Source organism: Seriola aureovittata, chromosome 24 (genome assembly GCF_021018895.1).
Source record: "Seriola aureovittata isolate HTS-2021-v1 ecotype China chromosome 24, ASM2101889v1, whole genome shotgun sequence".
NCBI lineage: Eukaryota > Metazoa > Chordata > Actinopteri > Carangiformes > Carangidae > Seriola > Seriola aureovittata.
Window position 1 is genome coordinate 2387462 of NC_079387.1, and position 27228 is coordinate 2414689.

General features: G+C 44.4%; 1 protein-coding gene across 4 annotated transcripts in view; it reads right to left on the bottom strand.

The window, feature by feature from the left end:
• Nucleotides 1–27228, bottom strand: part of LOC130165303 (nck-associated protein 5-like) — a 126045-nt gene that overhangs the window by 88222 nt on the left and 10595 nt on the right. Inside the window, exon 1 of one of the 4 annotated variants that reach the window (XM_056370453.1) lies at nt 17897–18081. The exons of the other annotated variants lie outside the window; for them this stretch is intronic. Within the exon in view, the coding sequence (XP_056226428.1) occupies nt 17897–17974 (78 nt within the window). The 5' untranslated portion in view covers nt 17975–18081. Of the gene's footprint in view, nt 1–17896; nt 18082–27228 lie in introns of those variants that run through there. 4 annotated transcript variants of the gene reach the window in all.

Here is a 27228-nt window from a genome sequence, read left to right on the forward strand (position 1 = left end):
TGTATCCAATATAATGCAACCAAAAACAGCAACGGCCTCAAAAAATGTTAGGACTCTATAAGATTCAAATATTTCACTATTTGTCTGGAGTCCGGTTGAGGACTGATTCTGACCCCGCTATGACCCCGCCTCTGGGGCCTGACCAGACTTAAACTACTCCTGCTATCACTGCATGGGTTTTTTTAACCCGTGGCCTTGAGAGCAAATGCGCAACAGGCCAGATGTTCAGAAGTGGAAGCTGCGAGTCTAAATACAGTAAGTGCTGTTGTTTAGTCTCCTCGCTCCTCCCGGGGTTGCAGCTCTCCCCGCCGCTGCCTCTGAAGCAATTATCGCACTTAATCTCACATCTGAGACTCCCACTCGGAGACTCCCATCACCACCAGCTTGCCCCGATGCCAGCAGAAAATGGCAAAGGTCCAGGCGTCCTGCCGAGTCGCCAGTCAAGGGCACTCTGGGTGACCATTAGGCAAATAGAGCCGACGCCAAAGCAGGACAACAGATCGATGCTTCACAGCGGGGGGTCGCATTTTCCAATTTCTCTCCCGCGTTCTGCAGTTTTTCCACAAAAATGAACAACAAACAACATCAGCTCTTTATCTGTTCATCATCTCCTTATCCATCATTGTCATCATTAATTTTGACTTAAGCAGTGTGACAAATCATTTCATGTTTGGAGAGCAACCAATCACAGTGTCTAACCACAGTGCCCCGAAGCCATCTGCTAGTCTCAAAGTGCCTCAGCACGCAGCCAGAATGCCACTCACGCCCAGGCTGGAAGGCCATTAGCGCTCAGCTCAGCTCCCAAAGTTAGATCTACTGTTGGCTGCTTCAGCAGTTAATCAATAGCAAAAACTATGGTAAATAATCACATGCATGTTGCTCTTTTAAATTCGTCCTAACTGGGAGCAAGGATGGGGTGAATTTGGTTGCCGTGCAATATGCTTTGCAGAAAAAATATCAGAGATGTGGCGTTCAGTAGTAGCAGGAAGTTCTTGTCCCAAAACAAACAAAAAAAAGGCAAAATATGCAAAAAAAACATCTGCCATCTCATCAAGTTAAATGTGTGATTTTCTCGAGCAGCCAAAAAAAAACGTCTTACGGTATAAGGTCTGTCTCTGAAAGACCATTAGCAACACGATCCCATAATGATTACGGCTGCTGCACAAAGGGGAACCTTCTTTGTGAAAGCCCCATGTCAGGGGAAATATTTACAGGCCACATCAGACATGAAGTAAAGCTGCCTAAGTCTGTGTTGTCATCGTGTATAGACCTTTGCTAATGACAGGGCACTGAAATAATCCCCGGCACACATGAAGGAATGCAGAGAATGCGGCATGCTTGTTGTCATGTGAAATGGGGGGGTGGTGGGGTGGGGTGGGGGGGTATTTAAAGCAGAGATTTAAAGCATGAGTCATGTATGAAACGCCGCGTGTTATATCTTCAGCCAGGCATTATTTCTGACGGTTTTACGGCGTGAGTGAAAGCCGCACCGTTCCCACGAGGCCCAGGTACTCACGTGTAGACTAAGGGGTGGGTGGGGGGTGGAGGGGGCGAAAAAATAAATTTACTGACCTGAGACTTTATCGGAGGCATATTTCTCAGGGCCAGTACTCTCGCAACGGCAATTCCTTGCAGAGGTTAAAATGCCCTAAGAGCTGTAAGCTCATAAGGAGTGCGTAATCACCTCCACAGTACACTAAATCACGACGAAGACATGCACTCACAGAGCAGACCTTTAGGAGTTGAATTAGATGGCTTTTTGACTGACTGCTACATGTAAATTTTATATTAAGGTGAGAGTTTCCCAATATTTACTTCCTTGTATTCTGTGTCTTTAAATGTCCACCTTTTTCATGTCAACAATGAACCCGCAACACAGTGCGGATCAGAAATATTTGCAGTTGTGTGAGAGTAAATACACTTTTTGCCTCTGAAACCGAAGGGAGAATATTGGAAAATCCATCTCTAGGTGTTAGATTAAATGTTTAGCTGCAGATGAATCTCTGGATATTTAATTTAAAAGCCAGCGTCGAATAAAATATTGATTTTTACCGTTATGATATGAGCAGGGGCTCAGCCAGGGTTAACCTGGCAGGTAATGTGTTTGCTGATATTCCCGCCCTATGACCGCGGCTTCTCAGTGATGTTTATCCGGCCATGTTTACTCGTGTGTGTGTGTGTGTGTGTGAAGCCGTTTGATGAGGAGGCACTCGGTAGCTGCTGGCGGGGGGGGGGGGGCCTCCTTGCCTTGTTCACAGCTCCAGTCCCACATCCAGTCCCCTCCAACTGCTCATGTGCCTTTATGAAATTTTTAAAACATGTCCATCCACCCCCCCACCCCCCTGCTGGGAGCAGGGAGGGGGAAATAAAAAACTGGGGGGAAAAAAAACAACACACTTCTGGCCACGTAAACATGCAAACAGTCAGACAGACTGACTTGACACACAAACCCAGTGCAATCTGTTTGAGATTAATGGTCCAGATTTTCGGTAATAAAACATAAGATGCATTTTTCATCCATATGACTTTGGCTAGCACGCTCTGCTCTTTCACACATTCTTGAAGATTAGGAGGGATGGAATCACATCCTAGAAAAGCGTCTGGTTCTTATATAGGCCCTTTTGGAGTCGACTGGAAAAAAACGAAATAAAACCTAAAGCTAGATAAAACTGTGACCTAGTTGCCGCCGAGGTCAACGCATTCCTATAAATCCTCGCCGCGATGAGTTCCCTCCGCCACCTTGATGTGTCTGCAGATCAGAGGCCTCGGGCTGGCGTTACAGATAAGACACCTTGTGGAGGCCTGCAGCTCCCGCAGCGCGCTCTGGGAGTAAGACCCCGCCTAAGACAAGGTCACAACCCTCGACCCTCTATCTCTGCCTGCCATGAATTTCCCGCAGACTGATGACATGCGAGCATCGCCTTCGGGACTGGGAAAAGCAACTGCAAAACCCTGAGCTGCAGGTTTGACGGAAAGTGGAGCTCCCACGCGAGCGGCCGCAAGTCAAAGGTTATGCCAACAGAACGTAAGATTTTCTTCCTGGGTGTATTTTTTACGGCACACTTGAGAATGAATTATGACAGTGACTTTTCAAGGTGTGGGTGATACCACATCTGATATGGCTGTTAGTTTTGGCCTCCTGCCAAAGATACGGCAGGGTTTTTCTGCCAAATACCTCTGTCATGCAACACTGCAAAGTTTATGCGTACATCATTCGTAAAGATGTAAACACAGCAAATTTAATCAGCATCAATGAAAGTCATATGCCAGATAATCCATAGTGACTGTGATCCTATCGTAGTCATGTAACGGACTAATCAGTATGACTAATTGTCTCTCTGTGCAGATTTTTAGAAACCTGCCTCTGCCTATCAGTCAGCCTCGGTTAAATTCATTAGTCTTATCAGCATCTTTTGAGGCTCTGCGCTCATGATCTTTCATTCAGAGGTCGTTACTCACATTCCTAATGACCTGGTGTCATAATATCAGCCCGGCCATCAGGCTCTCATATCCTCAGACCCTGATAACTCCACCGATAGCCCTGCCTATTATCAAAGGAAAGGGCAGCTACTCTGGGTTAATACGTGTTATTTTTCAGGTGGGGAAAAAGCTGCCGAGATCTGTGCGCTGTCAGCTCCATCTGTTAAAGACGACTGAGCGTCGGGGACAAATGTGTTTTTATCATGCTGCAGACGGGGAGAGAAGCAGCGACTGTTTCCTGTTTCACAATGGTTTGATGAATCCATAAAGGAAATTGTTGATTTCTTGAGAGGACAGAACATTGATTTAGATGTGGAATAAGCAGAGACAAGTTCACGACCCCCCCTCCCCCCCTCCCCCTTACTCTCTGTGTGGCTGTACTGCTCTTCCCAGACACCACCTGTCAATCAAACAGTGAAGCTACCGCGACGCATGCTATCTACTTCACGTCTATCTCAGCCCAGTATCCCTATGAATTATATATTATACATTATCATACAGACAATTCCAACATTCAAGTCAATGCGGAAAGCAGCCTCCTCGTTAGCAAGACAGAAAGTAAGGGTGTGGAGGTTGATCTAGCGGATGAGTACTAAGCAAGTCCAACTTTCACACAGGAGACTGTCACAGATCTGAACTTAAAGCAACCACTATCTTTTTGTGGTGCCTAAGCCATTCCACACTGTGACTTTAGAGTTGTAATCCTTAAGCTTTCAGTCCTGGTTGACTTGGCAACACCGCTGATCCACCGATGTCTTGTTTTGTAGATGCATTTTGGATAAGCGACTACGTTAACCCGGGTGTCATTAACATTGTGTTTCCCTGGAGCTGCCGCACAATAAAAGCATCTGTGCTTCACCAGTTGAATGCTTTTAATGTGAAGCAGCAGGAAGTGATAATAATTTGATAAAATTACAAACAGTAATGCTGTTGTTTTCCTGTGAATCCCTCATATGTGTAAAGGCAATTTCAATCCAGTGCAGCAGTTGCAGACTCTGCTATAAACAATAAAAACTACTACTGCGAAATTAAATACATTCAATGCTAGTGCAAAAAAAAAAAAAAATGATGATCATAAATAACTTATTGTGGAAAGAGAGAATTTTCAATAAAGCTGCCACTGAACGCAGTCGACATTTTTGCAGAATCATCATCTGCAACATCTATCATCTCCCAATTTATCTATCTATCTATCAACCTTGAGGAATATTTATTTCTAAGTAAAAACAATCAAATCAAGCTCTTACCAACTCGCAGTTAATGAACTTTCACTCAACAAGTGATGCTGACACAGAGCTGAGAACTATACTGGCTAATTGTACCTAACATCTCAAATGACTGTAAAGTCGTGGAGCCTCACACAGTAGCCTCATTGAGCTGAGGACATTTGTGTAACAAATGCCTCCAGTGAGCAGGATATTCTTCATCTGCCTACCTGCCCCAAATGGAGGAGTGTCAGGGAATATGGATTACTTGAGATACAAAAGGGAGCCTGTTCATCATCTAGGGAGAGTTTCAGCAGTTCTGGGTTATCTGATGTTCTTCCTCCAGCAGCACCTACGGCACGGCCCAGCCCAAACATCAACACCTCGCCACCGTCAGGAATTCAAATCCCCGCAGATTATCTTTCCAAACATTAAGATACGTCCAACGCTCAAATAACCCCCCGTCTGTTTGGGCTCCTCCTCTGCTTTTTTTTTTTTGGGGGGGGGGGTTTGACAGAGCGGGCCATTCATGCCTGTTGGGAACAGTGGCAAAGCTGTTCATGGCGCAAATCTCACAGGGGAGGGCTGAAAAACTAGCCGAGGAATGAAATACATCGGATCTGACATCGCTATTTGATCACTTCCACAGAGCTACCTGTGTGAAGCAGCGGGTGGAGCCATCGCAGACCTGTGCGTGCATGTGCATTTTCCAGTTTGTGTGCTTTTACTGAATCTTTAAATAAAGACAAGTTATGTTCCTTATTATCCCAAGCAGGGTGACAGGAGCTTACATTTCAAAATAAAAGCAGCCCAAAATTACACAATGAACAGAAGGAAGTATGGAGAGGTTGGGAAGTCGTTCTTCATTCACGCTGCTTCATTTTGTATCTTAATGTTTGACTTGTTATGTTATCTATACATTTGACCTGATTACATATCCCAGAATATATAAAAAGAAGTGAGAGTAAGTGTCTAGTAACTTGCAACTTTGTGGAATTGGAAGTTATCTAAAGTGCAATGGCTCCAATGAAATAAAGTGATTTCCATCTACAAATTTTACTTTAAAGGTTTGTGTGACTGAGCAATAAGGCCAGACTGGATTTAAGGAGTGCTGAAAACGCTGTGCAGCCAATACATTACACTTTGTATTGTTTCACATGCACGCAAAAAACATATTTTTTCAATTTTTGATATCTATCTAACTCTCTGTTTCCTTTGTCTCTTCCCTTTCTCTTTTGCTCCCAGCCTCAGTTTTAAATCTCTAAAAACACGTGTCAGGGAGGAGCGGTTCGAGGAATGCAGCTTTTAGAAATAAAAACAAATACACAGTGTGTCCACGCTGGTACCGATGTTTCCAGACAGGATGGGAATCTAGGAAACAGTTAGTGTACAGGGGGTAGAAGTCTGCAGTGCGCCTGTGCCCAGATTTTACAAGCCTGGAGGTTGCAGGGTTTTATTATCATCTGGGGGCCAATATTGAGCCAGGTGTACTTGGGAGAGGGAGGGGGACTGGTTGATGACAGAAATGAAAAGGAAACCTGGACCTGGCAACCCAGAGGAGCAGAGAGAAAATAGAGAGGCCACTGTAGGAGAGACAGCACGCCAGTGAGAGACAGAAAGGATCAGAGAGGCTAGAGACACAAAAGCAAAAGGGAGACATCAAAAACAGGTGAGGAGAGACTGTAAAGAGACGTGAGGATGAAAGAGATGGCCGTAGTCACAGGTGTCAATATTACACCTTACATCACATCAGGAGTTTGACTTCGCTAAAACACAATATCACCGTTTAGAGAATGTACTAACATTTGTTGCTACGGTTACGTCAGTCATGCAAGTGCTGCTGTTCATTTCTCATGGATTTTGTGACGTTGAATTTCGATAGATCCGTATCACTGGGCACAAGCCGGTCGTGCTCACATCTCACCAGAGAAGTGCCAAACGCTTTCTCTGTCAAAAGCTGCAGCTAACAAAGGATTGGGAAAAAAAAGGGATGTGATGTATCGATGATGTAATGCCTAATAAAATACTGCAACGGCTGATGTTGTGCAAAACAAGACGGTATTTTGGTTTCCAGAGAAAAGATTATCTCATGGATGCATTGTAATCTTCAGTAATGGAGCGCCTGGCTGTGACAGAAGTGAAAATTTCTTCCTTATTTCTTCCAAATCTAGTCAGTCTAGTAACGTTTGTTGTTATTATTCTGCCGACTATTCTGCAGACGTTATCTTATATTGAGTAAATTACACAGTTCCTTCCTGGTAGACTTAAGAGGGTCTAAAAAGGATGAGCAGAAATTGTTTCTGTAGGTCCACTGATCATTTATGAAAGTGGGTCTGCGACGATCTCAGTTTATATATAACAATCATCATATCCAGTTTCACCTCGAAATTGCAACGTTTAAATGACTTCAGACTAACTTCAGAAACTTGGTTTTCATATCCAGCACCAAAGCCCAACATCTCCCCTTTAACCGCTCGACAAAGTACCGACAAGAAGGACTGTGTTCACACTTGCACTTGGAGTTTGCAGCAGCTATTTTTTTTCAATTTCGAATTGCATAACACATCAACAATATCGGAACCACGACGTCAGTGGTGTCGGCGATTTAATCCAAAGCGCTTTGGGAAGAGACAAAGAGCAGAGAGAACGAGGGAAACTCTTTGGAAAAGTGTCAGGGGAAGGGGGCAGATCAGAGCAGAGGGGCTGATGCTAAACAGATGTTGGTTGGTTCACGAGGGGGAAGTTGGGCTTCTGTTTATGCAGGCTTTGACAGACAGGCACCACACCTAACCAAGCCACACTGCAGCCGGAGCATTTGCGTGAACGGAGAGAGAGAGATGGTTGATCAAGTAGCAGTGACTGCGGCACAAATTCAGCGCATTACAGATTGAGATCGAGTCCTTCAAGAGGATCCATTCAGCATTATCTACACTTTACAGCTCGGCTCTCCAGCATTTCTCACCTCTTCTCATTACACTTTAACTGTGTCGTCATGTTGGCTGTGCTTTCTTTACACTACGCTTCAGTTTTGTTCCAGCTCAGCCTTTGGCTTGTCATGATGCTTTCTACAGGCCCAAAAATCATACTGCAGAAATTTATGTTCTTACTAAAACAAATTAAAAGATACCTGAGGCGACCCACAGTGCAGCCTTGTTTTATGACCCACGCCGATGACACCAAGTCAAATTTAAAGTAAAAATAACAAAAAATTCAAGGAAGCATTACTTGTTCTGCTCAGGTTCAGCTGATATAACATCCCAGGTAACAAATCAGAAACCACAAACACAACAAAGTCTCTTCAGCAATAATCTCGTGACCTGCAAGCATGTGTTTTTACAGAGATATTTCTTGCCTGGGACACTTTGTCAGATCCTCTGACGTTTCACGTGCATTAGCTTCAGGCCTCAGCTTTATCACAGCTTCTCCTCTGTTTAATCCAGAGTCTGATTTATTGACGGGGGCCTGTCTGCGCGCTGAGTCGGCCGACCCAGGTGCCGGGCAGATGTCGAGGCAAATGAGCAGGCAAAGCGTTGCATTCCTGCTAGAGAAAGCATTAATGTCAGCGTCTGATATTCATTTCTGTCTTCCTGCCTCGGGATAGGGAATGGAGTTTTCCCCTGCAGGCATGCAGGGAACCATAACCGAGAAAATGTTAATGTGACAAGAGGACGCTGTTTGTTTGCGCTCCTGTCATCCCGAACCCACCTGTGCCGCTCATGCTTATCAGATCCACGTTTCCTATCTGACCTGACAGTGACGGAGAGCGGATCGAGATGCCGTGGGATGGTTTCTTTTTTGAAGGGGGGGTAGAAGAATAATAAAGAGGAATGTGAAAAGAGATGGGTTGTGGTGACTCTTGACCTCTACTGCAGGAGTCAGTTCAATGATTATTCCCGTGGTCATGAATTATTTCTGTGGCGATGCAGAGGGGATGATCACCATTTTTTTTTTTTTGCTCGGCGCATCTTTGCAGACAGACTGTGGGGGTGGCGGTAGCCTCAGGGTTTACAAAACAGGCTTGTGGCCAAAAGGTTGCCTGTTCGAATCTGACGGTTAACTAGGAAAATGTGCATGGGGGTGAATGAGTAATGCACACATTTCCCTAAACAGATATGTGCCGCTGACCAACACAGTCAACCAGTGAAGGCGCCTAGTAGCCTACGTTACAAGAGTAGTGGTGCTGGTGTGGGCGGTGTAAATCTAGGTAACCCCCAGCCCCGAGGCATCACTGTAAATAAGAATGTCCTTAGTGAACCTGCCTTGTTAAATAATACATGTTAGACAATGCTTTGTTTGTTGCATGTTCATCCTCATCTAAAGTGCACTGTAGAAAAAAAACACAGTAAACGATTGACGATCAAAGGCGCTGAAACGCAAAAACATATTTTCATATTTTCCTCGAATGGTATCTAATCATGTTTGGTTTTACCTGCACAAGTGGTGAGATTTCAACGCTAACAATGCTAACAATGCTTACAGAAGATAAAACACACTCTAGATCTTTGTAGAGCTGCAGAGTACAGTCATACGTCCCTTTCATCCTCCTTTTAATCACACACATTTGCCCCATTGTCAACATAAATAATCTTGATTAATGCAGTTTTAAAGGGTGCAACTAAACCAAATGGTTTAATTATTTTAGTATTTAGTCCAGAGAAAATCAGGGTCATTTTCACCTCAGGGCACAATTTTGTTTTTGTCCCTGCTCTACAAAGCCTGTAAACAGAACAAATAGCATTATGCTGTTTACACCACCGGTAATTCTGACACCTACAGTGCGGCCAAAATACTGTTTCAAGTTGCGTAGTGCAGCTTTAATATCATCAGCATTCAGGAAACCACAACAGTTTAGATGGAAAACCTGGGACCCATTTCACCAAATTTGCAGCATTCAAACTGCGATTTCAAAGATGAAATCATTTCTTGCAACCTAAATTTGCAATCTGCATGTAAGCACTGCTCACAAATTGCTTACATGAAACAGGCCTGCGTATAGCAGACAAACCCCAAAGCTCACAGAGTGTTTTTTTTTTTTCTTTTGTTCTTATATTTCATGTTTCCATGTCCGAGTGAATTTGGCTTGAAGAGATCATCTACACCCTTACTGTGCTGCATCCATTTCATAGGTTAATGTGAACAAAGACCTCTCAGTGCAGCAGCACACCGCACTCTGTCAAGTGATCTGAGAGAGGACTGCGAGTCCGATAATTCAGCAGCATAAAATATTTAAATCGACCATCATCAGCTTTTGAAAGGCATTATTTGCCCCTATTTCAGGGGGGCTTTTTACAGTCAGAGCTCATCCAGGTTGGGAAGGAATTTCAATATGAATCTGGGGCCAACCACACACTGTATTTACACAGTTAATGGCACTAAATCCTTGTTATCATCTCAAGTGGAGACTTATTTTTAGCAGCCATATTTGTTTTATTTCTTCCAGATGGGAGCTGGGAAGAATTTGACATCAGCTCTGTTTCTCATTAAGCTTCTCAGACAGGGTGACATCAGTGGACTTGAATACTCTCTTGTCCCGGGATCATGGCACATTGGATTTCTCTGTGTTAAAGGACTTTTGAGGCCCACCCCCAAAAAACACACATGTCAAAGGTCTATCTGATAAATAAATCAAATCCATCACTATGATAACTGACCTTCCAAACAGGAACCTGAATTCAAATACTATTTATTTTCTTTACAATGTCGTTTTCAGGACTTCATATCCTGAGACATTTCAACACTTGAACTCTTTGAGATATTTTTGGATCAGAATGTGATAGTTCCGCCACTGTGGGAAAATGTTGCAGGGCAAGGACCTGAATTTCATTTGCTTAGCCCAGCTATTTGCTCTTACAATAACAACACTGTTCTATCATTATTATTTGTTTATTCAGCTAACCCTCTTTATCTGGGGCAGCCCCCCTTTTAGCCAATGCTCCGGCATTCTCTGAACCCTCTGGAAGCCATTTCTCAAGCGGAGGCCTCGAAACGGGCTGATTGAAGTGAGGCAGCGGCTCCATTCTGAGGGGTTACAATAGCTCACCCATCAGATGCCCTCTGTCCCTGAAAGCATTACCTTCAGCATGAGCTGTTTACCATGGCATTATACTGGACATGCTAGAGCGTTCTGTATTGTTCCCCTTGTAGGTCAGAAGTTGGCCTGACCACGTTGGTTCTATTATTGATAGAGGAGAACTGATGACATACACAATCCATGGCGGGCTGACAAATATGGTTGTTACATGTGTTGTGGAGAAAAACACTGAATTTCAGTGAACATACAGTTTGGTTGTTTTTGCATTTTATGTTATATAGCAACAGCTAGCACGCTTTTACACTGCTTTTACAGTGTTTGCTGCGCAGACATGAGAGCTCTTCTCGTCTAAGTCCCAGCAACAAAGTGAATAAGTGTATTTCCCAGTATGTTTCTGTGATGCCTGAATACACTGTTAGAGCAATGAAGACTGAAAGGGACTGAATAAATCCATCTGAGCCTCATGAGCAAATGAAGAGCTTTTAACCATCGCCTCATTTCAGCATCCTCTCTGAGTACTTGCTCCACATAAGAGGTCCATTTACGGTGAAATGTATCCTTAGACCGCTCAGATGCTTTCCAGGTTCCCGGTGTACACAGACCCCATGCTGGAGTCAAGCCATGCAAGCAGTAGGGGATGTGGGTCAGGGGAGAAAAGGCTTAATAATGCACTAATTCAGCTGGTTCGACTTGAGTCTCACAGCCCCCATCCCTCAATGCTCCAGCTCAGGCAGGAGGGAGACAGAGGAAGGGCGGGGAAGACAGAAAATCCAACCAGGAAATTCCTCCAAAACAACGCTTGTTTGTATGTGAATGAAGTGGAGAGGCAGGGATGTTTTGCAATATTTATCAAAGAGTAAATATAGGCTGCTTTGTTGAGCCATTTCCTGCAAAGCGATGAATAAACCAATATAATGAGATAATCACAGGAATTTTGTTTGCTCTGCATAATTTCATGTGTGGAAATCTATTGGATCCTTCAGCTGTTGTGCCAGATGGATGACAGCTCTCGGCTCAGTAGCCCCTCAGTGACCGCCGTGACCACACACAAAGGCGCTGACCACTGACACCGCAGACAATCAGCCCTGAGGGTCAAAACGGTCCTGTAGGAAGCATCCCTCATTCAATCCCTCTCACCTGAGGCTCAGTCCGCCTCATAAAACCCCAATCACTGCTCTGATGTCTGGCCACGGAGAGAGGATCCCGGAAAATCATTGAGCGCCACAAGCACATCACCATAAAGTTGAGTTATGGACTCATGAAAGGCATACAGATCATATTATCCCTGTAGAAAGTGACTGTGACTCAATAATGTGAATGGCTCCGGCCAGCCGGATGACTCACACAGACAAATGTTACTACATGCAGATGATATTGATTCTTTCCACGGATCTTAAGAATAGCTTGTCTTTTAATGACAAAGAGCCGAGCATCCAAACTACTTCATCTCAAGAATCAATGACTGATATGTGAGGTTGGAAAAGCACTGCAACAAAATGTACATTTAGTCTGAGTAAGGAGTCTTGAATTTTACTCCACTAAAGAAAAAGCACAGATCATTTCATTCATCTCTATTGAACTTTGTTGGAAAATCTATCTTGAATCCAGTGTCCTCCTTCAAGAGATCAACATTTGTTTGTAGGCACTGACGACACTTTCTGTGGGAGAACCGTGTTGGAAAAGGACTTTTTGCAGCGTATAATTGGAGCCGCAGAAATGTCCAATCTTCCAGCCACTGGCTCTTTATAACGGTGCACCATCAAACTGCTCCTGCATGAATTTCATTCTAATCACAGTAATGGCTCTGCTTTGCATCTCATATTGATACTTGGCATTTGAGATAATGTGAGGACAGCGGCTGTGTTTAAAGCCTTGAAGATAACACAATCGAATACCGCGTGGAATTGCAAATTGAAGCAGGTTAGATTTATAACCTGCACCATGACTAGATAACTCTATAGCCTGTACTGTATTACCAGCAGGGAAGATATCATCACAGCCTACCTATCGGCCCTGACAGCACCCGACTCCTCAAATAGTGGGAGTGGCATGAAGGTCAGTGCCTCCCGACTGCGAGGCCGTGGTTAAAGCGTAGCCAGCAGGCGGGCGGATGCGGTGAGCTGGACCGCGCTCAGCTCCCTTTTCCCTCTCGCCGACTTTTTTTTTTTTCCACGGAACGGAGACAAGGCTAGCGTCAGCCGCAAACGCTTCTGACAGGGGGGCATTAGCCACGTCAGACGAAATCAGGTTGCCTGCAAACAACACCTTATTATAATGCGACGCACTGCAGCAGTTTGAGGCAAGGCAGATCTCTCCGCTCCTGCTGCATCCGCTCTGTTGCTGTTGTTTGCATATGAGCAGGTTCCAGTGCAGGATATTGTGGAGAAAACATTTCAGTGAACGGCTCATGCTATGAAAATAACCACTGGCGATTTTCTTTAAAACATGTCAGACAGAATTAAAACCATTTTCTCACGACAAGCAACACAGACCAGAATGGCTCCTGTTATCAGAACAGAGCCACCCCTCCAAAACACACTGAATTTCCAACAAAACACAAGTTCAAACGCTTGTGGAAACAGATTAATCTGCTGCAACTCGCATCAAGTGGGTAAAATTGCTTAAATAGCGCATTCTGGGAGAGATAATAGGGATCCATCATGAAACAGTAGTTACAGACTTCTACATGAGGCCACAGCCTTTCCCTCAGGGCTCTCACCCTGTGACACATCACACAGCCGGGCAGGTGATCTTTTGTTTGGGGAGGGAGAAGCTGATGAAACATGCACACAGTGACTCCCAGTGCGTGCACAATCAGGAACAGCACAGAGATAGCAAACAGATGACTGACGGTTTAAAACAAAAAAGAGAAAAGAAATGAAAGACAACTGTGCTGCAGGCTTTTCCCCAGTGTATAGACAATATACAGGAGCGTTGTTGTATTGTCTAGCTCTGCTGCTGTGAGCTGACAGGCTCTTTAAAGCTGCAGAGCTGTCTGTACTCAGAGGCTGTCATCAATAGAAAAGCGCAGGGGGGCCAGAGGACGGCCGGTCAGGGCCTGGCCGCTGCAGGGACACAACCAGCTGGAGCACCTGGTGTTCAGAGCACAACACACACACACACACACACACACACACACACACACAAAGGCACACACACCGATGACGATGCAAACACACATGTAAGATGACCACGAGAAGCCCGCCTGTTAAGCATATCTATTTGCTTACACATGAACAAACACTGATAGTGTGTTTGAGTCCACATGGATGCACACGTCCTACATATAAGCAGCCACATATCCAGAATGCACGCATATAAAATACATACAGTATACTGGAAGACATTTTTCAGATTGTACTATATCTTAAAGCTTGTGCTATGTAAAAAAAAAATCAATAATAATTATAATAAATAGATAAATACACTTTTAAAAATGAGAAAATGACATACAATACAGTAGAGTGAACTGCTGAAGGAGGATGAAGAGGTTTCCAGTAAGATTTTACTGACTCATCTTATCAAAACTTTGGTGGAGCCACCAAAGGAATTAGGCAACAGTGGATTTACAACATCTGATTTTCTATAAAAGGTCAGAGTATCAGTTCATCCCACAAACGTATACACGTGGGTGTACAAATTCATCAGAGAGACGACCGCATTCTGACAGTTTGCTGTGGATTTATGCGTAACGGTTGGAAAGTGACGAAGACTGAGCAACGTGAAAGACGCACAGAGCAGGTCATTCACCTGCACATCATTAAATCCAGATCAACCGCAACCATGATAATTACAGCCACTCTTAGTCATTATATCGGTCTCTGTCTGTCAGCAGTATCTGCAACCAGTTTCCTATAAGAGCAGCCTCTTTCTCATTAGTGGAAAAACCAACATTCGACAAAAGCGGCACCTCACACTCTCTGCTGAGCAACACAACCTGCCCGGAAAACCAATGTTGCGCATTCACCATAGCATGAGTAACAACATGACCTCAATATTTCAGAAGTGTGTTTGTGTGTCTGTTTTGGGTGGTAGCAGTTGTTGTGGCGGTGGCGTCGGCGGTGGGAGGATAATCTATGCAAAGCTCTGAAGCCGAATTTTCGGCTGTTGAAAGCCAATAAGGCGGTATCAAAATGAGGGCAGAGTTAATTAATCATCTCGGCTTCCTTTTCACGGCCCTCCCGTGACTGTCCCGGGGGCTTGTGTGAGTGTGTTTTTATGGTGTGCGCGCGTGTGTGTGTGTGTGTGTGTGTGTGAGAGACACAGAAAGCAAGGCAGGGAAGCAGGAGGGTGGTGCAGGTTGCAGCTGGGGGATATTAGCATAAAGTAATGTGAGCCAGCAGACTGCTGAGCTCCTGTAAGCCTGGTGCAAACCTCTTAGGAAAAAAACAGGAAACTACTGACACCTGCTTTATTCACTGACCACAGAAAAAGGAGGGTAGACACTTAAAAGACAGTAGAAACTGTACGAGCTGCTGATGTTGCACTGATTAAAAGCCATCAATCAAACAACAGCTCTGGACGCCACTGCCAATTAAACTTCACAAAGAGAAAGCAAAATCATTTTCCGAAGATTTAATACTTACTCCTCGAGCCGTCTCACCTCTATTCCATAAAGTTATAACGCTCATCTCTTTCCAAAAAGCCAAGCCTGTGTCACACTCTCTCCCTTGTTCAGTCTTTCACAACTCCCTATAACAGATGCTCTATAATGAGCAGTTAAGTTGACATTTAGACACTTATGACTCATTATCATTTTTGCCTCATCGCTGCCAGGTGACTGGGGATACTGTCGCACAGCTTTAATTTGTGCATCAGTAAAAATGTGACGCCTTGCAGCTTGGGCTTGTCGGTAGAAAGCAGCACAGGCACTACTTTTTTCATTCTCGTTGATTTATTTATTTAATTATATCATATTAAAATGAATGGAAACCCATGAAGGACACAATCAATACAAAACATTATGACACGCTTGGGCCGGCATGCTAATGGGCTAGAACATGGAAAACCACCTGTGTGGTCTTCTTAAGAAGAGATCTGCTTCGCAATGACTACAGCGGATGGCTAAGACGCGAGTAGAGACTGTGGCTTTGGCCTTTTTACGATGGCCATGGGCAGGTTGAGAAGGCTTTTATTTTGGCAGCACTGGCTTGGCTGGGTGAGGATGATAAAGAAAAAAGCACTCCTGGACTTTTTAGGTGGTTTGCATGCCAAACGGAACAAAAAAAAAGTCCACACTTGCTTGTGGCCTCGGTGCACGTAAAGCTTTCATTCAATTCACAGTAAAAGCAATGTTAACAGGAAAGTCTCTTGTCGCCCTAGCAGAACTTTATTTTGATTGAGGCTTTGAGTACAGCCTTTGTATGGAACACAGAAATATGACGGACTGTGCAGAACATTCAACATTCAAAAGAAATAAAGGAAAAAAAGAAATCCCATTATGTATTTTTTGCTGCATAGAAGTCTTTCAGGCTGGAAAAAGGCTCAGTGGGTCAGTGTGTGAGTGTGAGTGTGTGTGTGTGTGTGTGTGTGTGTGTGTGTGGAGGTTTGGGGTTGTTGGGGGGATTTCTAAACGGAGCACAGGGAGCGATCTGGGCACGAGGAGGAGCGAGAGAGTGAAATAGGATGGAAAAATGCAATCATGCATCCCGGGCCTCTCCAGCTCGTTGTGTGTTTCTTCCCCCTTCCTCCCTCCTCCTCCTCCTCCTCCTCCTCCTCCTCCTCAACGAACCATTAGTCACTATCCAGCTCCTGTTAATGTAATTAGATAAAGGATATATGGAGTCTCGGAGCTCGGCGGAGACATTTGTCTGCATAATTGTGTCCATGCGGTGGCAGAGCCTCGGAACCCCTGGATTTCCACAAAACACCTCTGCCTCAATAATTCAGAAGAAGCGGAGAGGAGAGCAAAAGAAGGATGGAGAGAGGGTGAAAGATAGAGATGAAAAAAGGAATATCCTCCCTGAAATAATCAATTTTCTCTCTCTTTTATTTTAAGTGTTTCCAGAAGAGCACAAATCACTTTTTCTTGCAGAGCCAATATAAGTCAAAACACTTAAGATCCTAAATCCGTTCTGCTGTACCCCACAAAACAACCCAAAAAACAGAGAAGAAGTCAGGGAGCCAAGCCCTTTAAAGCATCCACAAACCTAGGTGATATTTTTAGATCTGGCTGTAGCCGCATGCCCCCCCCCCCCAAAAAAAAATAAAAATAAAAACATACATCCTGCACAGTATGGCAGCCTGCTAATAAGCTGAGAAATGTCACAATCCATCTCGACCACTTGGGGTAAATATGTACAGACGGCAGGCAGGTTCCCCTGATTTCGATCGGATACGTGAAACAAACAAGATTCTCGCATGTAATTAGCGCTAGTCGCAGCTCATCAGCTAGTGACCTACATATGGAACATGGTAAGATTGAATATACTCGAGATACTCCTCACACAGACAAGAACTCAGACATTCCTATACACCGGAGAGGCACACACGCATACAAAAAGCAAAGCCAGGGCTCCGGATAGTGATTATTCACCCTGCAAATTTGTCTTTAGATTCCGTTTTTTAATGAATCAATTAATAATTTAGACTATAAAATGGAAAACCAAAATATATTCATTTTGCACGTCAGAAAAACAGCAAATTCTCACATTTTAGAAACTGGAAGCAGCAAATTTTTTGTCAGTTTTGCTTTGACTTCAACAGTGCATCAATTATCAGAATTGTTACTGATCAATCACTCAATCAAACTGTTTAGTTTCAGCACAACGTAAACACGGAAACACTCAACACTAAACACAGCCTGTATTCCATAATATTATACATAATCAAAGATAGATATTCCTGCAACAAGAAAAGTGTAAATACAGCATGCACACACCAAATACAGATCTATACTTCACTTACTCCCTAATGAATTTTAACTTTCCCTTCACTAACCTGCCCCCCTGCCCTGCACCTCTAACCCTGGGCAATTCCTGTCTCCTGTCTGGGGCACGAGCGATGTAGGTGGCTGTGGATTTGGGCAGACTGGAGGGCAGGATGTTAGCCTGATTATCACCCAGTCAGACCTACTTCCAGCTCCAGACAGCCTGCCTCCTGTCCCAGATACCTCCTCGACGGATGGAGGGCTGGGAGGGATGGAGGGATCGGAGAGGGTAACGTATGGACCGAGACTCACCGCCAGCAGCTCCAGCAGGGGGACGTTTCGGATCCTCCCGCAGACTGACACGATGCCGTGGTCCACGAACTGGCTCATCCTGTGTCCGCTTTTTTACCTCGTTTGCTCGCCTTTTTCTCTTCTTCCGCTTCGTTCCCCACTTCTGCCCTAGCTGCCTCGCTGCGTCTCAGCTGCTGCCTGCTCCTGTGTGGATGTGTGTGTTTGCATTTGGCGGTGTGTGTGTGTGTGTGTGTGTGTGCGTTGGGATGATGATGCAGCAGGCAGTCGTGCAGCCTTGGCAGCAAAGTGCCTCGTCTGAATTCTCTTCTCTCTTCAACAAGGCCACATCAGCTCTTGTCAATATTTAAATAGCAAGTCAAGTCAGATTAAATCACCTGGGCAAGACCAAGTGTGGTTTTCTGCCCAGGAGAGCGTGTGTGTGCGTGTGTGTGTGTGTGTGTGTGCGCTTTTTTATACTTGTGTGTGAAGCAGTAAATTGACAGTATTTGTGCCTGTATGTAAAGACATAAAACACTAGCATGTCAACGGAGTGAGCTAATTCACATTCCACTTTCTGTGACTCCAGCTTCTGTGCAAAACTCACACTCAGTCATGATGTGGCTTGTGAACACTGGCCGCTCCACTATTACCTCTGCTGCTGCTGCTGCTGCTGCCACTCGCAGAGACAGAGCTCTGAGGCAATGTAAAGAAAGGCTTGGCAGCAGAAAGTGGGAGGAAAAATGTGCACACGCATTCGTGCAGCCGACTGGCAGAGCGACAGGAGTATCAAAAAAAAAAAGCCAGTGAAAGGACTCCTTGACATTTGCTTCAGGAGTATTTTCCTGTCTCATCACGAGTGCAGCGCCTCAGTTTGAAATCGAATATACCGTATGACTCGTGAGTTCTGGCAGGAAAAGAGGGGATCTGGATCCAACTACTTTGTGCTGGTCTATACACTTTTCACAAGGCTGACACGTGGGTCTATTTGATGGGGGGATAGTGGTTGGAGGGCACTTCTTGTCTCAAAACATTTCATTTTACATTGAGCTGGTGGTTTTTAACCACTGTCATTTATCTGAACGAGCGAGTACAGATTGATTGTCTCACTTGGTGACAAGACAAAAAGCTTTTCTGACCAGCGAGTCATTCCACAGCTTCCAAAGCACTGGGCTTACAGTAAATGTAGCACTTTCACTCGATGAGCAACCACACTTCAAACAAGATCTATACCGATTAATCTCCGCCTTGCACAAATATGGCAAGCGGGAAATTTACCATTTACCATTGTCAAAGCATAGAACGGACTTTAAATGCATTTTAAGCCACCATGTACAGAAAGTATTAAAAAGACACTACATCTACAACTTCCAACTGTGAAGGAAGATCATGTGATATGATCAAAAGACCAAAAACAGTAAGAAAAATGACCTTTTGGTGAGACTGTTTTTCTCAACCGCTTTTTCCGGGCTCATGAATCAGGGCTTACCACCTCTGCAAACAAATTTCTTAAAGGAAACACAGACAATGAATTTTGAATCCCAGATTGCAGGTTACGTTTCACTCAGATTGCTCTGGTCAGGCAGGCTGCACAATAGATAATGACAGCTCTCTGCTTCAGAGTGGAAAACCAGGGAGGCTGTTCTGGAGACATTGTCACATTTCTCCCACTAAATTATCCACCAAAAATCCATCCAAAATCCAGTATCCGAGGAAAGAAAAAAATCTGTTTGTTCAATCTGTTTGCTTTTCGAAAAAGTGACAAAAAGGCCGGGAAGTTGCTTCGACGCTTGGATTTAAAAGGTGTTTTGAGCGGCAGCAACTCAGAACATTATCTGAACGTTTGCTAAATGGTCTAACATTATTATTTTTTAAATGGGGAAACAAATAATATATCTACCTCTACATCTGACATAGCTGCAAACCTTGAACATGAATATACCGCTCCCGCTGACCTACATAAGCTGTGTTTTCTCCCTTCAGAGGATTGAGCTTGTGACCTGTGGCTATGGCTGTGATTGATGGGAGTTGAGTGGCAGGTGGTGCTCCCGCTCAAGCACAGATTACAAACTCATCAGTCAACAGGCGCACTGGGCGAGCCTCGTCGAGGAATTTATGACATCAGACACGGTAGCTTCACGCCGGTCAGGTTGTGTGAAGCAAACTGAGGTGGATGCAGGTGTAAAAAAAAATAAATAAAAAATTGGCGCCCTGCCCTCAACGCATTCCTGCAAGTGACTAACTGTTTTCCACTGAAGCTGGTTCCGCGTCATCACAAGACCTTAATTAAATAGCGAATGACTTAGACATGTATTGGGCAGACACACTGTGTTTTCACTATCAGGGAGAATCATTGAAGCTAATGCCCCCAGTCATCTGTGCATCAAAACCAGTTTAAAACCATTATGCAGTTGCAGTCAACCAGTCCATGCAGAAGTAATCAGTAAGTAGGAGTGACCGTGTCTATATAATAAAGACTTGGATTTGAAAACCTGTTTTGGTGATTTTAGGGATGCTTCATTTGTCAGTGAGAGGGGCATCATGACACTAATACCCATGTAATGATTTTGGTCTGGGATGGCCAGAAAATGGAATGTGGGAAGGAATGACTGACTATTTTGGTAATACGTCTTTAGCAGATGAGATGGTCCATTTGTCAGGGTTTCAATAAGATTAATGGTGAAATAATATAAATATAATAAATTAGGGGCAATTATTGTGGTCTGGCATGGCCGTAAGACTACACTGCAGTAGGAATTACTGAATAATTTATATCATTTGTCAAGTTAGAGACTATTTGTAAATTGCACTGAAATTCCACTGCAGTTACATCAGTGTATGTAAGAACGTACTGCACAAAATTAAAACCAGGTCCCAACCCCCGACCCTTTTTAGTTTCAACCTCTAACCCTTTAAAAGCAAAGAGGTCGCCAGGTGTGAGGAAGCACCACTCCTCTGTATGAACACCTGGTAGGAACTCACCACACAAGTCTGACCAGTATAGCCTCCGCTGAGTGAGACAATTGCCCTAGAAGGCGTCTATCCCCCCCCCCCCCCCCATAATAAGCCTCACAGTCTCCTCAGGCATGAATATGAGGAAACAAACCCGTCTTAAGACTCACATGCAAATACAAGCTCATTTGCATGCGAACAATTGCTTGAACACACACTGACAACACATGTGAGCGAATTACTGAAAATGCCTGTCCCTAACGTCCATATATTAACGCGCACGTTGGCACACAAACGTGCACTCAAGTCGTCATCAATCAACCTGTTTGAAAACAAACAAGCGAGGGGTTTAAGCACTTATGTGGAGCCGTACCTTAAATGTTAGCTTTAAAGTGGGTCTCTGTATGTGTTTACTCAATGGTGAGAGCTAATGCGGAAACATGTAAATATTTCCCTGCACTCGGCAGGAAGTGTTTCTAAGGTCGTTATGGCACTTCCCAGACCACCAACCAACACAGAGTCGTACACAAGGGACTAAAGCTGGGATCAAAAGTTGGGGCTATTGAGGCCAAAAAGAGCGGACACGCCACACATGAAGACCATCGCTGTTCACTGCTGCGATTGCATTCATTAAAAATAACATCTTACACTCTATCAGTGTCTACACAGGATGTGTTCAGACACAGTATTGAGTGTAGGTCACCCGTGCTTTTGGCAGCGCGCCGAGCCCCAACACATAATGACTGTAGTTTTTTGTACAAGATGGAAAAAAAAAAAAAAAAACAGCTTAAAAATGCGCCTCGGGTTGCGGTTACACGCCAAGATGGATGACTGAAAAACACGGCTGAAACGCTTACTATGCAGACAAGCCTGTAATAATGAGAATGATGGGAATTCTTGTGCACCAGACATCTCCAATCCATCAACACCAAGTGGCTCGAACTAGAACTTACTCTGTCCGACGCAGTGAAATGAGTTATGATGGCCTTTTTCTTCGGCCGCTTTGGGGGCAAATAAAACAAGTGTATGACACAACATTGACGTATTATAAACCATCTACAAGACATCTAGATCACTGAACCCCCCCAAAAAACGAGCCTGGTTCCACCACATTTTAAGCTGTAAAAAAGCCAGAATGAAAGAGCTCTCTCAGATCCCAGCTGAGGGTTTGGCTCAGCGCCTGATGAGGAGGATGTGATCACAGGGCGGCCTCTGTGCAGAAGAATAGACAGGGCACCCTTGCCACTGCACCACCTTCTGCCTCTCACACCCACACCCCGTCTGCCAGGGGGCACATAGAGCGAGCTTGTCCCGCCCCGGCTGCAAGGTGAGGAGGTGGTGCTTCCCTTTGCTGACAGATGCAGCCCCCCCCCCTCAGCCTCCCATTTCTGCCTCTTCCCACATACACCGGGGTCTTAATCTGCACGTCCAATCCTGTTAGCTACCCTCTGCCAGTTTGCAGTGCCAGTGTTGTGTCCAAAGATGGTGCCTTATCTGGATATGATAAACAAACACGCCTGGAAATGGAGCTTGAGTGCCAGGTGGACAGGGTTAACACCCTGGAATAATCTCTACTGACTACAGTGTTTGGATCATGTTTCAAGTTTCTCTGCTGAAAGCAGCCTCTGTTTCAACACAGCAAACCCAAAAGATAATAGTGTTTATTGATGTGATGTAGATGTATTGCGCCAGCTGTATGTAACATGCCATAAATAATAATAACATATCCTTTCTATAAATGAGAAAAATCTTGAAAAGTATGTTAATGAGCCAAAAGTACTATTAGTATTAGTAGTATAAGTACTAAGGGAAGTATCTGTACTTACCCAGGGTCAGTTTACTTTAGTGATTTCAAATGTGACACAGATTTTACAAACTGACCTGGAAACGTAACTATCGAGGATGAGTTTAACAAAGATGCTGTGATTAGTTAACTGGACAAATGACTTGTTTGTCCTTACCTGTTTGGGGAAACACAGACTATTGACTTTGCATCATTATGAATTACAGTCACAAGAGAAGGGAATGCACAACTTCTTCAGGGCAAATGCAAGCATGTGATCTGATCACACTTTTTGGTGTAATGTGATCAATTTTAAGTATAACACTGGCATAATCAAAGCCTTATTCCAAGTAAAATAGAAACACGTCATGTTTTAACCTCAGTCTCGAGCGAATCGAGCTGAACAACAACAAATTTACTCCTTCACTGTGTGAGTCTTTATCTTCCACTTGAGTCCAGAGTAAATCAGAGGACGCACTGAATGGTTCCAAGTGTCTGATCCTGTGGGGAGATAACACTGGCAGATAGAGAGAGGACTGTCTTCTCCTTGTCCCTGCGACTTCAGGCCTCTCAAAAGGCCTTTGTGCTCCTGCCACCGGGTTCTTTTGAGGGAAACCACAGGGTGAATAGAGGTTGGTGCAATGCATTAATGTTGGGGGAACAACGCATGTGACTAAGGCCGCACGCGGCCCCGGTATCCGCTTTGATCTCCGTCATGATTGGAAGAGGAGAATCCCTAATTGGCCCCTCGACTAGAAGGACATAGAGGATGGTCTCACTGGATGAGGGGAAATGGACATCCAATTACAAAAGCTGGCACAGAGCCCTGGGTGAGACGGGACACACACAGAGCAGAAACTCTGTCTCTTTCTCACTACAAGTAAAAAACAAAACCCTCCATCAGTCTGGAGCAGCCCCAAAAGCTTTGTTATTCATTTTCCAAATGATTATTGCTAAAGTGTCTTTGATTAAGCGACACGCAATAAACCGTTTAGACCCGCGAGATAACAGTGTTTAGAACATCAACCTGTGTTCAGAGGGCAAATGCGATTTTATGTTTCAAAGCATCGTTACTGAGGCATGTAACATAGTGTTCATGCAACTTGTGATATGGGTCAGAGGTTTCAGCGCACATTAGCGCACATCAGCATGTCACTGGCAGGGAAAAAGAGAAAGTTCACATGCCAAGCTGAGAACAAGGAGGTCAGCGAGAACGCTTGGTTCAATATCACCTTTAGAAAACTTGCGGTGATCTTTTCCTTTACTAACCTGATATTTGTTTCAAAACTCTACTCAAGTCTCTACAAACACCCGTCAGCTAATTCTCATGTTGTGCAAATCGCTCATCAAAAAAATGAAAGAAGCATTCAACTTCACAGCAGATGATGCCGACAGCCGTAAAATATTATATAATTGCTCTAATAAAAACAGGGGCTAGGTATTAACTGGGGACTGCCAAATCTCGTTACTTGGAGGTTGGAAAAACAGACGAGTGGCTCATATCAAAACAGCCTCGACAATTATTAAACCAATTTTACAAGCGGATGGAGGCCGCTTAGACTTATCCACAGCGTGTGGTTGGTTATGGGGGAAGCTGTCGGGTTTCAGACTGGAGTCTAGGGAAAAGCCGAGGTTGTAATTGCTCCTCGTGGGGTTCTTGACAGAGGAGACGGTTCCCATGAGACAAGAGGAGGGAAAAAAAAAAAAAAAAGCCACCTCCTCTGCCTCTGAGAGTCAACGAGTGTCCCAGAGTTTGCTGGGTTCCCACAACCCGCGGCCCCGTGGCTACCCACGCGGCTAGCCCAGGTATGTGTGGTATGTCACCTGCACGCCGAGGGAGCTGTCAGAGGCCCGGCCAGAGGCTGGTGTACCCCCGCTGAGAAACTTCATTTAAACACTCAAGATGAAGTGTGAGAGACTGAGCGCTCTGAGAAAAAAAAAAAAAAAAGGAGAGGCTGCTCCAAGCAGAGTCTAAATCTTTTTATGTAACTGGCTCCCAACCAAATTGTCAGCCTCGGACTCAGAAACACACTTTATACCAGTTACTCAAGAATCAAGCTGACACACTGAGTGAGCACTCGTCCCCGGAGCTTGGCATCCTGTAGTATACATGGCGTGAGAACGGGGCCCTCGCTGAGGATGGCATTGTCGGTGGATTTCTACTGTATAATTACACTCAATTAGTTTGAGCTGCTCAGTAATAATATCAAACTTCTCCATTTGTCTGCCTGACGATGTGGGAGCCAATCAGATTAGACTGAGCATTTCTTCCCATCCAGCTACAGAGTTGCTCCCCTGCTTAGTTTTATGTCTCTATTCTGCATTGTAACAACCAGCTGTAATGGGCTGTGGGGGGAGGAGGAGGAAATCCAATTTTGTCAAACGGACTCCATGCTGGCTTGCCATCTAATTCATTTGCACTTAAATTTAGCATAAACCAAACTAATTTGTCTGTTTTGGAGCTTGTTTTCTGGGACAATTTTATCGTCTTACTTTCGCCAGTGGAATGGGCCAATGAAACAAGTTGCAGCTTGATATAACAGCATGGCAGCAAATCAGCGCGTAAAAGACTTTATACGAGGAGGAGGCTTGACAAAAGCCAGGGGGATTTAATCCAAATACTTTGGAGATAAACAGGAAAGCAGCACCACATGCTGTTAATTCAATACAACTCACAACTATGCAGCAAGCGTTTAATCAGTAATGTGGAGCACTTGATTATTAACCCTCCCCTGTAGAGTGTTTTCAATTTGGCTTTTTGTTATCAATTATCTCTGAGCATGATTGCACTGCTGCACACATTATAAATTTTGGCAAGAAAATTAAGAACACCTCTCACCAATTTAAAGATCCTTGGGTTGATGAGTATTACTTTGCGGTTTGAGGAAATGCATTCGATGCACAGATCTCTTTTGTTACATGGAAATGAGACGGAGGCATTAAGCAATCGGTGCAGACATGGATTAAACCAATGATCACGATAAAGAAGTGCATTTTTTGGCAATGATAGGCAATGATACGTGACAGCACATTCGTACATATCCATTCCAATCAGCCACCACAAGCTTGCAGAACTGCCTTGCGGTGATTACGAACCTTTAGCCAGTTTAGCAGCGCCTTTCATCTCAGGTCGGATAAGGGATGCCTGTGTTGCGCCAAACTTTGTAACTTTCCAACAAAAAAGAAAAAAAAAAACACAATCTGACTGTCAGGCCAGGTGCACATAGGTGTGAAAATGGGCAAAGCTTCAAGCCCTCTGCAAGTTCTCTTCTCCACATTCCTACTTCCATCAGTGTTCGTGTTCACTGCTGCAACACGCGATTCTCTCCTGTGCCGACAGTGATAGAGGCCAGGTGCGTTCACCGAAGACGTGACTGAAGTAAATCGACGGTTATGACGGATATGCATTGGTCATAAACCCAACCTGTATTCCACATTGGGATGTTATTGATTACCTGTACCGAAGAATGAATCAGCTCCTCAGCCAACCTACAAAATAAGGCGTACAGTTATACCTGTATGCACCTGGGTGTATTTTCGACTTTTTATCAAAGAGCCAGATATTTTCCAACACTGCTGTTCATTGTCTCCACTACTGATTCAGCCAGGAGAGTTTTCTGTTTGGTCAAGCTTTGAAGTGCTTCAGCTGACACTAACATGAAATAATCTAAAATGAATGGGACTTTTATCAAAAACCAGAGGCGCCCCAAAACAAAACAAAAAAACCTCCTGACAACACTTTAGGAGTTACCACTTGTTTGTTCCACCTCAGCTCTGCCCAGGCTTCACCCCATTGTCCAGATTTCAACTCTCCTGGCCTCAACTGCCGCCAAAGCAAATGATGAAACCTATCGATGTCACTGCATCAATTCTCTTCAGCCATCCATGATCTATTGTTATGCCCCTGCAAGTATAATCAATCAAATAAGAGGAACTTTCTGATTCATTTGCACCACAGATGATACGTTGGTAGATTACCCTGTCTTTAGTTATTCAAACATTCTCCACTGTATATTTTTGTGAGTGTTTACCTCCATGGAAATTCTGAAGTAAACCCCCTGTAATAGCCCCTAGCATATAGGATAGACCCCTGACAGAGCTTCTGCGGTGACCTAGTTAAAGCTGGCTGGCAGCAGCTAGCAACAGCTCACAGACCGTCCGCGGCCATCGGGCTCACCGTGCACATCCCTGCATGACGAAGAGAGTCTCATCCGCAGGCGGGCATCAAATGATAAAAATAAATAGAGGCACAGAATCAACCCAGCAACATGGCAGTTATGTAATGCAAATGGTGCCCCAGTTACTCGCAAGCGCTGCTTATATCTGCTGCTACTCTGGGCCGTCCCCGAGCTACATAACCTGATCTAGATTAGATGGTCCGACCCAACCTATTTCTTATCACAGCTGAGGAGCGGTGTAATGAAATGCATCAATAAATGGCTGATAATGCTGACTAAGGGGTTCACTCCCTTCACTCACAAAATGCGCAATGCCACACACACATACACACACTCAAACACAAAGACCTTCAAGTCTATTACTTATTTGAATAAGGCCTGTGGCTTTGAGCAGCTTTGGAGCAAACACACATGCAGGAAAAATTCCCTTAAAATTCCCTCCA